At 37.6% G+C, this 17,963-nt stretch overlaps 1 protein-coding gene across 10 annotated transcripts in view; it reads right to left on the reverse strand.

The window, feature by feature from the left end:
* Positions 1–17,963, reverse strand: part of CDK14 (cyclin dependent kinase 14) — a 591,667-nt gene that overhangs the window by 192,224 nt on the left and 381,480 nt on the right. For all 10 annotated transcript variants that reach the window (XR_013829689.1, XM_079931296.1, XM_079931294.1 and 7 more), the window contains one exon: positions 3,533–3,626. Coding sequence is in view for 9 of the 10 variants with exons in the window: in XM_079931296.1 (XP_079787422.1) it covers positions 3,533–3,626 (94 nt within the window). In the remaining variant the exon portion in view is untranslated. The remainder of the gene's footprint in view (positions 1–3,532; positions 3,627–17,963) is intronic.

Here is a 17,963-nt window from a genome sequence, read left to right on the forward strand (position 1 = left end):
AAGTTTGCAGATTTCTCTCTCTCTTTTCTTTTTTGGTCATGTCTAATTCTTCAGGGTAAAATATAACATTATTTAATTCTAAAGCAGCAATTTTATATAGATGAGGATCTTTATCTCCTAATTACCAAAGGACATTTTACTTGTAAAAATCATTACACGTGTAAAATAAACTACAGTAAATGAAGGAGTTATTATCATAAATCATGATGCTTATCCGCATTTAAGCGTCTCTGTGGTCTAATAAGAGCAAACAGTAGCTTGGTGTATCAATATTCCCATAGACAATTTACAATGATGTATTTCTCTGATTTATTAAAAGCCTAGTCATGGCTCAAAGGTCTCTGAATACCCATAAAATTAGGAAATAATTGTCATAAAATTAAGAAATAATAACAAAATCTCCATACAAGAAGCAATTCAACAAGATAGTACCTATTGGAAATGACTTACATTATAAAAATAATATTGAAAATTATAACTTTGACTAAGCTATATCAATAAACTATGTTTTCATGAAACAAAATTTTTGGTACAACTGCTATAGAATATACCTCATTTATACAACCATTTCTTTTTCTTTTAAATTTACCCTGAAATAATGTGTATGTAGGGATATTTCTTTCTATATAATTTCGCTTTGAAGTTTTCTGATTTCAAATATAGTAAATTAATGATTTTAGCATAAAAAATAGGTAATTTGACAAGGTTATATAAGTATTGTTCAATAGCTATCACAGTGAATAGTTAAGTGGAATCTAAAGTTTAGGAAATTATTATCAGAATATAATTAAGTGGTATTATTATATTTAAGCTTTAAATAAATTAAAAAGCTAAATATTTAAAGATATGTTTTGGCATAAAGATCTATATGATGCAAAGTATAGCCCATTAAAATTCCCTCTCCTGTCATGTTTTTCACAATATGTGAACAAGTTTATTGTATTTTGGGGAAAATAACTGTGGAAAGTTACTTAAAATAGCTGAATGAAAATAAAGGCTTGATTAGAAAAAAGGAAAAGAGAAATATGTTTATGTTAAATTTATGCTAAGGGCCATGAAATATGAATAAAGAGATATTATTTTTTCTTAGCTGGGAAAGTTCATTTTATATCATTTCTTTGTAATATAATCTATAGGCTCAATACAATCTCAATGAAATCAGTAAGCGACTTTCTTGACAACAGAGAGAAGGAAGTGTTTCATGAGTTTAGATGGAGGGAATGAAGTATAAGAATGGTCAATAGACTTATGAAAATTAAACTGTATTCAATTCAGGACTTTCAATTCTAATAATTTTTCTTAACTAATAGGATAACTGTGCAAAGAATATTTCTGACAGCGCTTTATAATAGTTAAAGACTATAAACAATATCAGGCTGATTAAGCAAATAATTCTCATCCATACGATGAAATACTCATCACTAAGAATGATGATAAGTTTCTGGATTTATTTTCCAATGAAAGGTGTTAACTACCTATTGTTAAGTGAAAAAAGAAAGTTACAAAATAGTATACAAGATACAATTTAATTTTTTTAACATGTGTTGAAATGGAAGATATATACCAAAATACTAAAAGTAATTTTCTCTGGGTAGTAGGACAAAGGGGTTTTTCAACTTTTATACTTTTTGACATTGTGGGAATTTTCCATTATAAGGCTGCATTATTATAATCATAAGACATTATTTTAACACTCTGTGTGGGAATTTATGGATAATAATAATTAAGTAAAACTGAAAGGAAGTGGATACAGACAGCCTCTGAGAGAAGAAACCAATAAGATAAGACTTTGAAGAAAGTTTCTATAATATTAGAGACTCTGCTGTTTGTCCACCCACTGTGAATACACAGGGATGCCTGGGGTATAGGATACTGCATGGTGGAATCACGTGTGCTTTGATTTTCTAGTTTTCTTATTCCTTTTCTTATCATTTAATGCTGACATCAAGGTGAACACAGCAGTGATGGAGCCTCAATTCATATCACTATACCCTTCTGTGGTCCTTATACTTAATATGAAAGCTACATTTTAAGGGTGTACTTGCATAATCCAATAAGTGCATGTCTTCACAAGGTCCATTCTAAAATGTGCCCCAGTGATTTCACATGGGAGATTTATTTTTAAAAAGTATGATAATGTGGTTAACTGCTACAATGTATATAGTCTGACTCCTTTTAACAAAAAAATTAATTTGTCTAGCTCTTATTCCATGTTTTAAATAAGTTTATATGAATATTAGCTAGTGTGGAAGTTCCACTGAATGAAAATATCTGGTATAAAAATGATTTGATTAAAATAATAACAACACATCTATTGGGTATTTATTATGTGTCAGGCATAGTTCTAAAAGCACTTTATGTAATTAAGTTAATTATTCCTCAAAACAATCTATGAGGTAGATGTTATCATTATCCCTTATTTTACCCACAGGAAAACTAAAGTTCAGAGAACTAAGTCCCTTGCCCAAAGTGACCAGAGCAGGTGACAAAACCAGCTCATCTGGCTACAGAACAAATTTTATATTTATTTTTCACAGATTTACAAAATTTTTTTAATTTAAAATTTTAGAATAGTTTTAGATTTATAGAAAAGTTGTGAACAGTAATACAGACAGTTCCTATATACTCCTCACCAGTTTCCCTGATTGATGAAATCTTACATTACAGGGAACTTCCATCACACCTAAGGAGCACACACTGCTATGCTGATACTAACTAAACTGCACACTTCACTTGTATTTAACTCATTTTTCCCTAATGTTCTTCTTCTGTCTCAGGATTCCATGGAGGATACCACATTACATTATGCTGTCATGTCTCCCTAGCCTCCTCTGGGCTGTGACAGTTTTTCAGACTTTCCCTGTTTTTCATGACCTTGACAGCTTTGAAAAGTACTAGTCAGGTATTTTGTAAATGTCCCTCAGTTTGGGTTTGTGCGATGTGGCTTTCCAGATTAGGCTGGGGTTATGGTTTGCGGAGGAAGACTACAGAGGAGAAGTACCATTCTCAATACATTATACAAAGGGTACATACTACCAATGTGACTTATCTTTGATGATCTTAACCTTGAAGACCGGGCTAAAGTACCATTTGCCTGGTTTCTCCATTTTGAAGTTACTATCTTCCCTCCCCTTCTTTCCATGCTCTACTTTTTAGAAAAAAAGTTACCAATCAAAGCCCACATTTAAGTGGGTAGGAGTGGGAGGGAATAAGATACACCTACTTGAAGGGGGGATATCTAAATAAATTATTTGGAATTTTTGTCAGAGCCTTCGTTTTTAACCCACTCTTCTATATTGCCTCTGACATCCTACCCTTTCTTACCATTTTGGCATACTATTCATGTGCAGTAGTTTAAAAACACAATTCTTCACTAATTTCCTGCTTTTGCAAAGATCCAAAAATATGTTAGAATTAAATGTGACAACCAACAAATTTGTTTGAAATTATTTTCCACTACCACTGTAGGATTTGTCACTGAGGGATGCATTCAAGTCCAATTTTTTTCAGAAGTATTCTGTAAATAACTTACCAGAAATATTCGTTCAAGTTGATCCTGAATGTCTTTCATTCCTGGAAAAGCAGCAACTCCTTGGATCATTTCAACAAAGATGCAGCCGACTCCCCTAAAGAGAGAAGAAAGAACTGTTACTAAAACATCAATATACTCTGCTAAGAATACTAAATCTGGAATTAGAACATCTAATTAGAACATCTAAATCTGAAATTAGAACATCTACTCCTACAAAGGAGAAACAATGAACAAATAATATTCTAAATAAGTATAAAGGGCTGTGCCACATGTACCTAGATCCCTTAACTTTCCTTTCCCTTCTCTGTCTACTGCCCAGAAAGGACTCCAAGTAGATGCAACTACATAGGCTCAGAAAATGGTGCAAACCAATACAATATAAGCCTCACTGACTACGTTACTCACAGGATATGGCGAAGAAACTCCTTAGCTTGATATAGAAAGCCTCCATAGTCTTGTTCTAACATCCTTTTCCAACTCTATTTCACAAATTCACAATGTATTATCCGCTATAGCTGTCCAGGGCTCAAAGCTCTCTTTGCATCAAAATCATTTGGGGAACTTTTAAAAAATGCAAATGATCTGAACACAAACCCCAGAGACTCTGTTTCAGTCAGTTAGAGGCAACGCATTGACTCGGGCTTCTCAGGTGATTTAGGGCAGCTACACTGAGGATCTCTGAGCCATACTGATCTGTCCACAGGCCAAGCATAAACCTATACAACTTGGCTCAAGTTACTCTAATACTTAGAACTCCATTTTTCTTCATTTGTTTGCTCTTGACATGTAAATCCAACCCAACCTATATAATATAATTTAAATGTAATCTCTTCTACAAAGCCTTCCATGAACATTCTGCCAGACAGGACAGCTCCCTTTATGAGTTTATTTCTTAAGCTCTTATTCATTATCAGTCATCTACTATGGTCCAATTCTTCTGCCAGGCTCACAGTTCCTATCTGGTAAGGCAGTCGAGCATACCAGGAGACCTTGCCTCCCAGACCACAGAACCCAACAGGAACACCGAATCCACAGTACAGGCAGACAGCCAATCAGATACTTCTACTGAAAGTTTGGAGATAAAGTCACCTGGGACCAGGATGGAAAGAAATTAGCATATGTTGATGAAATAAGTCACATTAAAGGCAAAGAACTTGCAAGAATGGCCACCTTCCTGCAGATGAAGTTCCCTGAATTGACCTGGTTCCCACCTTCTTAAGGCCTGGATATTCTGATAAACCAGTGTTTTTGCTACATCTCTCTAACTTCTAGCAATTCTCTAGGATTTTTTTTTTAATGGTTCTACCTTTAATGGGTTTATGTTGCCTGAAAGGATACTAATAAAATCATCAACATATTGGGACACTTCATCAATTGCTGCACTCGTATTCAATTTAGAGTGAGCAGTCCCTTGTGTATTTATTTCAGATCCTCTAGAGGTTAAAGACAATGCCTTACTTCTCTATACCTGCCCCAGTTGTATGTAAACAATACTTTGAATTAAAGAAGTAATCCATTAGCAGAAATCTCTTCTCTATTACACCACATAATTTTTATCCAAATTAAACACCAATAGTATATACAGTGAAAATGACTGAAAACAAATGGTACTTTATATCATTAAAAAATTCCATTTAATAATGAATTAATTTCAAAGTCAGTATTCTAGGGAGATGAGTTTTTATTCTTATTTATTTTAACATCTTTATTGGAGTATAATTGCTTTACAAAGTTGTGTTAGTTTCTGCTGTATAACAAAGGAAATCAGCTACACATATACATATATCCCGATATACCCTCCTTCTTGGGTCTCCCTCCCACTCTTCCTACCCCACCCATCCAGGTGGTCACAAAGCACTGAGCTGATCTCCTTGTGCTATGTGGCTGCTTCCCACTAGCTACCTATTTTACACTTGACAGTGTATATATATCCATGCCACTCTCTCACTTGATCCCAGCTTACCCCTCCTCCCTCCCCGTGTCCTCAAGTCCATTCTCTATGTCTGCATCGTTATTCCTGTCCTGCCCCTAGGCTCTTCAGAACCATTTTTTTTTTTTTAGATTCTATATGTATGTGTTAGCATACGGTATTTGCTTTTCTCTTTCTGACTTACTTCATTCTGTAAGACAGTCTCTAGGTCCATCCACCTCACTACAAATAACTCAATTTCCTTTCTTTTTATGGCTGAGTAATATTCCATTGTATATACGGGCCACATTTTCTTTATCCATTCATCGGCCGATGGCCATTTAGGTTGCTTCCATTACCTGGCTACTGTAAACAGAGCTGCAATGAACACTGTGGTACATGACTCTTCTTGAAATACGGTTTTCTCAGGGTATATGCCCAGTAGTGGGATTGCTGGGTCATATGGTAGTTCTATTTTTAGTTTTTTAAGCAACCTCCATACAGTTCTTCATAGTGGCTGTATCAATTTACATTCCCACCAACAGTGCAAGAGGGTTCCATCTTCTCCACACCCTCCCAGCACTGTTTGTAGATTTTTTGAAGTTGGCCATTCTGACCAGTGTGAGGTGATACCTCATTGTAGTTTTGACTTGCATTTCTCTAATGATCAGTGATGTTGAGCATCTTTTCATGTGTTTGTTGGCAATCTGTATATCTTCTTTGGAGAAATGTCTATTTAGGTCTTCTGCCCATTTCTGGAGTGGGTTGTTGATTTTTTGATATTGAGTCGTATGAGCTGCTTGTAAATTTTGGAGATTAATCCTTTGTCAGTTGCTTCGCTTGCAAATATTTTCTCCCATTCAAAAGACAAAGAGCGTTGTCGTTTCGTCTTGTTTATGGTTTCCATTGCTGTTATAAAGCTTTTACGTTTCATGTGGTCCCATTTGTTTACTTATTTATTTATTTTATTATTTTTTTTGTGGTGTGCAGGCCTCTCACTGTTGTGGCCTTTCCCGTTGCAGAGCACAGGCTCCAAACGCGCAGGCTCAGCGGCCACGGCTCACGGGCCCAGTCGCTCCATGGCATGTGAGATCTTCCTGGACCGGGGCATGAACCCGTGTCCCCTGCATCGGCAGGCGGACTCTCAACCACTGCGCCACCAGGGAAGCCCCATTTTTTTTTTTATTTTAATTCCATTTCTCTAGGAGGTGGGTCGAAAAGGATCTTGCTGTGATTTATGTCATAGAGTGTCCTGCCTATGTTTTCCTCTAAGAGTTTTAGAGTGTCTGGACTTACATTTAGGTCATTAATCCATTTTGAGTTTATTTTTGTGTATGGTGTTAGGGAGTGCTCTAATTTCATTCTTTACATGTACTTGTCAAGTTTTCCCAGCACCACTTATGGAAGAGGCTGTCTTTTCTCCATTGTACATTCTTGCCTCCTTTATCAAAGATAAGGTGACCATATGTGCGTGGGTTTATCTCTGGGCTTTCTATCCTGTTCCATTGATCTATATTTCTGTTTTTGTGCCAGTACCATACTGTCCTGTTTACTGTAGCTCTGTAGTATAGTCTGAAGTCAGGGAGCCTGATTCCTCCAGCTCCGTTTTTCTTGCTCAAGATTCTTTTGGCTATTTGGTGTCTTTGTATTTCCATACAAATTGTGCAGTTTTTGTTCTAGTTCTGTGAAAAATGCCATTGGTAGTTAGATAGGGATTGCACTGAATCTGTAGATTGCTTTGGGAAGTAGAATCATTTTCACAATGTTGATTCTTCCAATCTAAGAACATGGTATATCTCTCCATCTGCTTGTATCATCTTTAATTTCTTTCATCAGTGTCTTATAGTTTTCTGCATATAGGTCTTTTGTCTCCTTAGGTAGGTTTATTACTAGGTTTTTTTGTTGTTGTTCCTGCAATGGTAAATGGGAGTGTTTCCTTAATTACTCTTTTCAGATTTTTCATCATTAGTGTATAAGAGATTTCTGTGCATTAATTTTGTATCCTGCTACTTTACCAAATTCATTGATTAGCTCTAGTAGTTTTCTGATAGCATCTTTAGGATTCTCTATGTATAGTATCATGTCATCTGCAAACAGTGACAGCTTTACTTCTTCTTTTCCGATTTGGATTCCTTTTATTTCCTTTTCTTCTCTGATTGCTGTGGCTAAAACTTCCAAAACTATGTTGAATAAGAGTGGTGAGAGTGGGCAACCTTGTCTTGTTCCTGATCTTAGTGGAAATGCTTTCATTTTTCACCATTGAGGACGATGTTGGCTGTGGGTTTGTCATATATGGCCTTTATTATGTTGAGGAAAGTTCCCTCTATGCCTACTTTCTGCAGGGTTTTTATCATAAATGGGTGTTGAATTTTGTCGAAATCTTTCTCTGCATCTATTGAGATGATCATATGGTTTTTCTCCTTCAATTTGTTAATATGGTGTATCACGTTGATTGATTTGCGTATATTGAAGAATCCTTGCATTCCTGGAATAAACCCCATTTGATCATGGTGTATGATCCGTATAATGTGCTGTTGGATTCTGTTTGCTAGTATTTTGTTGAGGATTATTGCATCTATGTTCATCAGTTATATTGGTCTGTAGTTTTCTTTTTTTGTGACATCTCTGCCTTTGGTATCAGGTTGATGGTGGCCTCGTAGAATGAGTTTGGGAGTGTTCCTTCCTCTGTTATATTCTGGAAGAGTTTGAGAACGATAGCTGTTAGCTCTTCTCTAAATGTTTGATAGAATTCGCTATGAAGCCATCTAGTCCTGGGATTTTGTTTTTTGGAAGATTTTTAATCACAGTCTCAATTTCAGTTCTTGTGATTGGTCTGTTTAAATTTTCTATTTCTTCCTGGTTCAGTCTCAGAAGGTTGGGCTTTTCTAAGAATTTGTCCATTTCTTCCAGGTTGTGCATTTTATTGGCATATAGTTGCTTGTAGCAATCCCCTATGATTCTTTGTATTTATGCAGGGTCAGTTGTAACTTCTCCTTTTTCATTTCTAATCTTATTAATTTGAGTCTTCTCCTTTTTTTTCTTTCTTGATGAGTCTGGCTAATGGTTTATGAATTTTGTTTATCTTCTGAAAGAACCAGCTTTTAGTTTCATTGATCTTTGCTATTGTTTCCGTAATTTCTTTTTCATTTATTTCTGATCTGATCTTTGATGATTTCTTTCCTTCTGCTAACTTTGGGGGTTTTTTTGTTCTTCTTTCTCTAAATGCTTTAGGTGTAAGTTTAGATTGTTTATTTGAGGTGTTTCTTGTTTCTTGAGGTACAACTGTATTGCTATAAACTTCCCTCTTAGAAATGCTTTTGCTGCATCCCATAGGTTTTGGGTCTTCGTGTTTTCATTGTCAATTGTTTCTAGGTATTTTTGGATTTCCTCTTTGATTTCTTCAGTGATCTTTTGGTTATTTAGTAGCATATTGTTTAGCCTCCATGTGTTTGCATTTTTCACAGTTTTTTTTCCTGTAATTGATATCTAGTCTCATAGTGTTGTGGTGGGAAAAGACACTTGATATGATTTCAATTTTCTCTAATTTTCCAGGCTCAAGTTGTGACCCAAGATATGATATAGCCTGGAGAATGGTCCATGAGCACTTGAGAAGAAAGTGTATTCTGTTGTTTTTGGACAGACTGCCCTATAAATATCAATTAAGGCTATCTTGTTTAATGCGTCATTTAGAGCTTGTGTTTCCTTATTTATTTTCATTGGTGTATTAAAGTCCCCTACCATGATTGTGTTACTGTCGTTTTCCCCTTTTGTGGCTGTTAGCATCTGCCTTATGTATTGAGGTGCTCCTATGTTGGTGAATAAATATTTACAATTATTATATCTTCTTCTTGGATTGATCCCTTGATTATTATGTACTGTTCTTCTCTCTTGTAATAGTCTTTGCTTTAAAGTCTATTTTGTCTGATATGAGAATTGCTACTCCAGCTTTCTTTTGATTTCCATTTGCATGGAATCTCTTTTTCCATCCCCTCACTTTCAGTCTGTATGTGTCCCTGGGTCTGAAGTGGGTCTCTTGTAGACAGCATATTTATGAGTCTTGTTTTTGTATCCATTCACCCAGTCTATGTCTTTTGATTGGGGCATTTAATCCATGTACATTTAAGGTAATTATCAATATGTATGTTCCTATTACCATTTTCTTAATTGTTTCGGGTTTGTTTTTGGAGGTCTTTTCCTTCTCTTGTGTTTCCTGCCTAGAGAAGTTCCTTTAGCATTTGTTGTAAAGCTGGTTTGGTGGCGCTGAATTCTCTTAACTTTTGCTTGTCTATAAAGGTTTTGATTGCTCCATCGAATATGAATGAGATCCTTGCTGGTAGAATAATCTTGGTTATAGGTTTTTCCCTTTCATCACTTTAAATATGTCCTGCCACTCCCTTCTGGCTTGCAGAGTTTCTGTTGAAAGATCAGCTGTTAACCTTATGGGGATTCCCTTGTATTTATTTGTTCCTTTTCCCTGCTGCTTTTAATATTTTTTCTTTGTATTTAATTTTTGATAGTTTGATCAATATGTGTCTTGGCGTGTTTCTCCTTGGATTTATCCTGTATGGGACTCTCTGTGCTTCCTGGACTTGCCTATTTCCTTTCTTATATTGGGGAAGTTTTCGACTATAATCTCTTCAAGTATTATCTCAGACCCTTTGTTTTTCTCTTCTTCTGGAACCCCTATAATTCAAATGTTGGTGTGTTTAATGTTGTCCCAGTGGACTCTGAGACTGTCCTCAATTCTTTTCATTTTTTTTCTTTATTCTGTCCTGCAGTAGTTTTTCCCACTATTTTATATTTCAGGTCACTTATCCGTTCTTCTACCTCAGTTTTTCTGCTATTGATTCCTTCTAGAGAATTTTTAATTTCATGTATTGTGTTGTTCATCATTGTTTGTTTGCTCGTTAGCTTTTCTAGGTCCTTGTTAAACATTTCTTCTATTTTCTCCATTCTACTTCCAAGATTTTGGATCCTCTTTACTATTATTACTCTGAATTCTTTTTCAGGTAGACTGTCTATTTCCTCTTCATTTGTTTGGTCTGGTGGGTTTTTACCTTGCTTCTTCATCTGCCACATATTTCTCTGTCTTCCCATTAACTTAACTTACTGTGTTTGGGGTCTCCTTTTCGCAGGCTACAGGTTTGTAGTTCCCATTGTTTTTGGTGTCTGTCCCCAGTGGGTCAGGTTGGTTCAGTGGGTTGTGTAGGTTTCCTGGTGGAGGGGACTGGTGCCTGTGTTCTGGTGGGTGGGGCTGGATCTTGTCTTTCTGGTGGGCAGGGCTGCACCTGGTGGTGTGTTTTGGGGTTTCTGTGAACTCATTATGATTTCAGGCAGCCTCTCTGCTAATGGGTGGGTCTGTGTTCCTGTCTTGCTAGTTGTTTGGCATGGAGCGTCCAGCACTGGAGCTTGCTGACCGTTGGGTGTAGCTGGGTCTTAGAGCTGAGACAGAGAGCTCTGGGAGAGCTTTCACCGATTGATGTCCTTAACTCTACTCTCCCATCTCAGAGGCTCAGGCCTGACACCAGGCTGGAGCACCAAGACCCTGTCAGCCACACGGCTCAGAAGAAAAGGGAGAAAAAAATAAAAAAATAAAAAGTAAAAACTAAATAAAATTTAAAAATTATTAAAATTTAAAAAATTCGAAAGTAATTTAAAAAAAGGAGAGAGCAACCAAAGCAATAAGCAAATCCTCCAACAATAACAAGCACTAAAAACTATACTAAGATAAACATAAAAATCAGAAACAAGTCAGTCACAGACAGCAAACCCCAAGCCTACAGTTGCTCCCAAAGTCTACCGCCTTAGTTTTGGGTTGATTCATTTTCTATTCAGGTATTCCACAGATGCAGGGTACATCAAGTTGATTGTGGAGATTTAATCCACTGCTCTTGAGGCTGCACGGAGAAATTTCCCTTTCTCTTCTTTGTTTGCACAGCTCCCGGGGTTCAGCTTTGGTTTTGGCCCCACCTGTGCATGTAGGGTGCCCTCAGGCTTATGTTCCTACCCAGACAGGATGAGGTTAAAGCAGCGGCTGATTAGGGGGCCCTGGCTCACTCACGCGGGGGTGGGGAGGGGTATGGTAGTTATAAGTGGAATGCAGGGCAAGACTGCCACAGCAGAGGTTGGTGTGACATTGCAACAGCTTGAGGCGCACCGTGAGTTCTCCCAGGGAAGTTGTCTCTGGATCAGGGGACCCTGGCAGTGGCGGGCTGCACAGGCTCCCGGGGGGCTGTGGATAGTGACCTGTGCTCGCACACAGGATTCTTGGTGGCTGCAGCAGCAGCATTAGCATTTCATGCCTGTCTGTGGTGTCCAAGCTGATAGCCGTGGCTCGCGCCCAGCTCTGGAGCTCAATAAGGCAGTGCTGTGCCTTCTGTGGGCAGACAGGGGAGGAATCCCCTCTCCTTGCACACCCTGAAACAATGGTCTCTTGACTCTTAGGCAATTCCAGAGTTTTTCCCGGACTCCCTCATGGCTAGCTGTGGCGCACTAGCCCCGTTCAGGCTGTGTTCATGCAGCCAACCCCAGTCCTCTCCCTGGGATCTGACCTCCGAAGCCCGAGCCGCAGCTCCTAGCCCCCACCCGCCCCACCGGGTGAGCAGACAAGCCTCTCAGACTGGTGAGTGCTGGTCAGCACTGATCCTCTGTGCAGGAATCTCTCCACTTTGCCCTCTGCAACTCTGTTGCTGCGCTCTCCTCCGTGGCTCCGAAGCTTCCCCCCTCTGCCACCCACAGTCTCCAACCGCGAAGGGGCTTCCTAGTGTGTGGAAACCTTTCCTCCTTCACAGCTCCCTCCCAGAGGTGCAGGTCCTAACCCTATGCTTTTGTCTCTGTTTTTTCTTTTTTCTTTTGCCCTACCCAGGTACGAGGGGATTTTCTTGCCTTTTCAGAAGTCTGAGGTCTTCTGCCAGTGTTCAGTAGGTGCTCTGTAGCAGTTGCTCCACATGTTTATGTATATTTGGTGTATTTGTGGGGAGGAAGGTGATCTCCACGTCTTATTCCTCCGCCATCTTGAAGGTCCCCCTTGGCAGATGAGTTTTAACACATTGTTTTCATCAAATTTGAAGGAGATTAAGAGCAAGAAGGTATACCAGGAAGATGTGGAACCCAACAAACACATCAAAAATATATATACATGTGGAGCAATTCTCACTGAAAACTAACTGAAAACTCGCAGAAAGACTTATACAACCCATAAGAGAGACAGATATGTAATCAGATAGGAAGGGAAGAGAAGCAGTCAGGTCGGGACCTGTGCTCTTGGGAGGGGACTCAGAAGAGGAGGGAGATCTTCCCTGGGGAGTGAGCTGTTAGAGCCACATATTGGGCCGCCAAGCCCTGAGTTCCAACAGTGGGAAGAAAGACTCCCCTCAGCTGGTTAGAAAACCAGTATGACTCACACAGGGGCTGTAAGAAACCTGGACTCCACTTGTGAAGTGTGAACACACACTTGCTTACTCACAAAACAAGGTGGAGAAAGCAAATTGAAACTACACCAGACTCTGGCCAGTTTCCCATGACCACTCTGGCATGCGACCCAGCTGAGCCAAGTGTTCATTCTGGCCCCACTTGCTTTGCAGTGCAGCTCCACACTAGGTGAGGGCTGCTACGGACAAGCAGAGTGAATTGTTGTGAAGGATGGAGCCAGCTCAGAGCCAGTCAGCTCAGATCCCAAATGGCACCTGAATGGGGTAACAGTGGCCACTTCTGGCACCTAAGGGGGCAATGCACCAGAAGCAGTTCAGTACTCTGCCACAACCCACATCCAGATCCACACAAAGAATCTAGCCAGCCCCTCTTGATCCAGCACTATGCCCTTCTGGGGCAAGGGTGCTAGTGCTGGAAGAGGGGAGAACACAGTCAGATGGAGTTGACCCAGCTCAGACCTGACCCTCACAACTTCTGCTCCAGCAGCTTGGGACCTGACCTTGCCCCCAGTAGACTGGAGTTTGCCACTAAGAATAGGGGAAGCCCCAGCTCACACCTAGCTCTTGCTCTAGCCACTCCATCTCTAGTCCCACTTCCTACCAAGGTGATAGCTGCCAGTACGCTCTGGGGAAAGAGAAGACTCATGTTTACATCAGATCCAGTTCTCCCACCAAAGCCAATGGGCACAGACAGACTATATAAGGATGCTTCCACATAAGGACACCCCTTCAAGATCACAATAGGTAATGGTTTCACCTAATTTCAAAGAGATGGAGAAAGATAAGTAAAATGAGAAGACAGTGGAATTTGTCTTAATTAAAAGAACAAGAGAAAACCCCTGAAGAAAACAATAATGAAACAGAAATAAATGATTTATCAGATAAATAGTTCAAAGATTAGTATAAGACTGCTAATAGAACTAGGGAAAAGAATAGATGAACACAGTGAGCATTTTAACAAGTAGAAAATATAAAAATAACCAGTCAGAAATGAAGAATACAATAACTGAAATGAAAAACACACTAGAAGGAAGTAACAGCAGACTAGGTGATACAGAAGAACACATAAGTGATCTGCAATATAGAATAATGGAAATAATCTAATCAGAACAGCAAAAAAAAATTTTTTTTCTTAAATGAGAATAGTTTAAGGGACCTCTGAGACGTCAAGCATACCAACATACACATTATAGGAGGACTAGAAGGAGTAGAGAGAGAGAGAAAAGGGCTGAAAATGTATTTGATGAAATTATGGCTGAAAAATTCCCAAACCTGAAGAAGGAAAACAGCTATCCAGGTACAGGAAGCACAGAGAATCACAAACAAGATGAACCCAAACAGACCCACACCAAGACATATCATAATTAAAATGGCAAAAGACAAAGAGGGAATTCTAAAGGCAGCAAGAGAAAAATAAAGAGTCCTATACAAGGGAACCCTCATAAGGTGATCAGGTGATTTTTCTGCAGAAACTTTGCAGGCCAAAAGGGAGTGGCATGATATATTTAAAGTGATGAAAGAGAAAAACCTGCAACTCTACCCAGCAAGATTACCATTCAGAATCAAAAGAGAGATTAAAAAAAAAATTCTCAGACAAGCAAAAACTAAAAGAGTTCATCAATACTAAAACTATCCAAAAAAAAGTTAAAGGGTCTTCTCTAAGTGGAAAATAAAAGGCTACGTCAACAAGTAAGTATCCAGGAAAGGAAAAATCCCAGTAGTAAAAGCAAATACTGTAAAGACTGGGGATCAACCACTTAAATAAGCTAGTAGGAAGATTAAAAGACAAAAATAATTGTAAAATCAAGTATAACTACAATAAACAGTAAAGGGATAAACATGAAGATGCAAATTATGACATCAAAAACACAAAATGTGAGGGAATGGGGTAAAAAGATGTAGATCTTTTGAAAGGTGTTTGAACTTAAATGACTACCAGTTAAAAACAAGTAGATAGGGACTTCTCTGGTGGTCCAGTGGTTAAGAATCCACCTGCCAATGCAGGGGACATGGGTTCGAGCCCTGGTCCGGGAAGATCCACATGCCATGGAGCAACTAAGCCCATGTGCCACAACTACTGAAGCCTGCATGCCTAGAGCCCGTACTACGCAACAAGAGAACTCACCACAATGAGAAGCCCATGCACCGCAACAAAGGTAGCTCCCGCTCGGTGCAACTAGATAAAGTCCGCGCACAGCAACAAAGACCCAACGCAGCCCAAAATTTTTAAAAAATAAATTATAAAAATAAATTAATTTAAAAAATAACATTTGCATTTCCATGGCAAGATCCTTTAAAAAAAAAAAGCAGATATAGTTATAGATCAACATATATGAACCCCATGGCAATCACAAACCAAAACCTACAATAGATACATGAAAAACAGAGAGAAAGGAACATAGGCATTCCACTAAAGAAAATCATCAAACTACCAGGAAGACACTAAAAGAAGAAAAAAAGAACAGAGAACTACATAAACAACCAAAAAAACAAGTAACAAAATGGCAATAAGTACATATCTATCAATAATCACTTTAAATGTCAATGGATTAAGTGTTTTGATCAAAAGACATAGAGTGGCTAACTGGATAAAAAAACAAGACCCATCTATATGCTGCTTCCAAGAGACTCACTTCAGAGCTAAAGACACACACAGACTGAAAGTAAGGGGATGGAAAAAGATATTTCATACAAATAGAAATGACAAGAAAGCAGGGGTAGTAATACTCATATGAGACAAAATAAACTTTAGCCTTTAACAAAGGCTAAAATGAAATACAAAGAAGGGCATTATATAATGATAAAAGGATCAATAAAAGAAGAGTTTATAACACTTGTTAATATATATGCACCTAATACAGGACCACCTAAATATATAAAGCAAATATTAACAGACATAAATGGAGAAATTGACAGTAATACAATATTAGTAGGGGACTTTTAGACCCCACTTACATCAATGGACAGATCATCATCTAGACAGAAAATCAATAAGGAAACAGTGGTCCTAAGTGACACATTAGACAAGTTGAACTTAATAGATATCTACAGGACATTACAACTGAAACCAGCAGAATACACATTATTTTCAAGTGCACATGGACTATTCTCCAAGATAGATCACATGCTAGGCCATAAAACAAGTCTCAACAAATTTAAGGGAATTATATAAAACACTTTTTCTGACTGCAGTATGAAACTAGAAATCAATAACAGGGAGAAAAGTGAAAAAAACACAAACACGTGGAGATTAAATAACATGCTACTAAAAACCAATGGGTCAATGAAGAAATCAAAGAGAAAATCAGAAAATACCTCAAGACAAATGAAAATAAAAACACAACTTTCCAAAATCTATGGGATGCAGTAAAAGCAGTTCTAAGAGGGAAGTTTATAGTGATACTGGTCTAACTCAAGAAATAAAAGAAAAATCTCAAATAAACCACCTAACCTACTATCTAAAGAATTAGAAAAGAAGAACATACAAAGCCTAGAGTCAGCAGAAGGAAGGAAATAATAAAGATCAGAGAGGAAATAAAATAGAAACACAACACACAATAGAGAAGATCAATGAAGCCAAGACCTGGTTTTTTGAAAAGATAAATAAAATTGATAAACCTTTAGAAAGGCTCATCAAGAAAAAAAGAGAGAGGATCCAAATAAGCAAAATAAGAAATAAAAGAGGAGAAATAACAACTGATATCACAGAGATACAAAAAAATAATAAGAGAATATTACAGTCATATGCCAACAAATTGGACAACATAGAAGAAATGAACAAATTTCTAGGAACATACAAGCTTCCAAGACTGAACCAAATAAAGAGAGAATCTGAACAGATCACTAGTAGTGAAAATGAATTTGTAATTAAAAAACAAAACAAAACAAACTCCCAGCAAACAAAACTCCAGGACTGGATAGCTTCACAGGAGAATTCTACCGAACATATAAAGAAGAGCTAATATATATTCTTCTCAAACTATTCCAAAAAATTGAAAAGGAGAAAAAAATAACAAAGCTCCCTGATATAAGACTATACTATAAAGCTACAGTAATCAAAGCAGCATGGTACTGGCACAAAAACAGTCACTAGATCAATGGAACTGAATAGAGAGTCCAGAAATAAACCCATGCACTTACAGTGGGGTCTTTTTTTTTTTTGTATTTTGAATCTTTATTAATGAGTGGTTAATGAGGAAAAATTCAGTTTTCTTTAAAAATATATTTAAAGATATCCTTCCTGACTAATATTAATACATTTGCATCTTCACCAGAATATCTATCACATGCTTTAATTTCACTGTTTTTGACCAAATTGACTGAAACCAAGGTTATTAAAGAACTGGAGCCTCAGTTTGAAATAATCTATGACAAAGGAGGCAAGAATATACAATAGAGAAAAAGACAGTCTCTTCAATAAGTGGACAGCTGCATGTAAAAGAAGGAAATTAGAACCGTATATGAAAACAAAAGAAAACACCTCAAAATGGTTTAAAGACCTAAATGTAAAACCTGAAACCATGAAACTCCTAGAAGGGAACATAAGCACAACACTCTTTAACATAAATTATAGCAATTTTTTTTGGATCAGACTTCTCAGGGAAAGTAAACAGAAATAAAAATAAACAAATGGGACCTAATTAAAGTTAAAAGCTTTTGCACAGCAAAGAAAATCAACAAAACAAAAAGGCAACTATGGAATGGGAGAAAATATTTGCAAATGGTATGACTGATATGGGGTTAATATCCAAAATACATAAACAGCTCATACAACTCAATATCAAAAAAACCCCAAACAACCTGGTTAAAAATTGGCAGAAGAGCTGAATAGACATTTTTCCAAAGAAGATATACAGATCACCAACAGGCACATGAAAAGATGTTCAACATCACTAATCATCAGAGAAATGCAAATCAAAACCACAATGAGATATCACCTCACACCTGTCAGAGTGCCTATTATTGAAAAGTCTACAAACAACAAATGTTGGTGAGGATGTGGAAAAAAGAGAACCTAGCGCACTGTTGGTGAAAATGTAAATTGGTGCAGTCACTATGGAAAACATTATGGAAGTTCCTCAAAACACTAAAA

The sequence above is a fragment of the Stenella coeruleoalba genome (genome assembly GCF_951394435.1).
Source record: "Stenella coeruleoalba genome assembly, chromosome: 9".
NCBI lineage: Eukaryota > Metazoa > Chordata > Mammalia > Artiodactyla > Delphinidae > Stenella > Stenella coeruleoalba.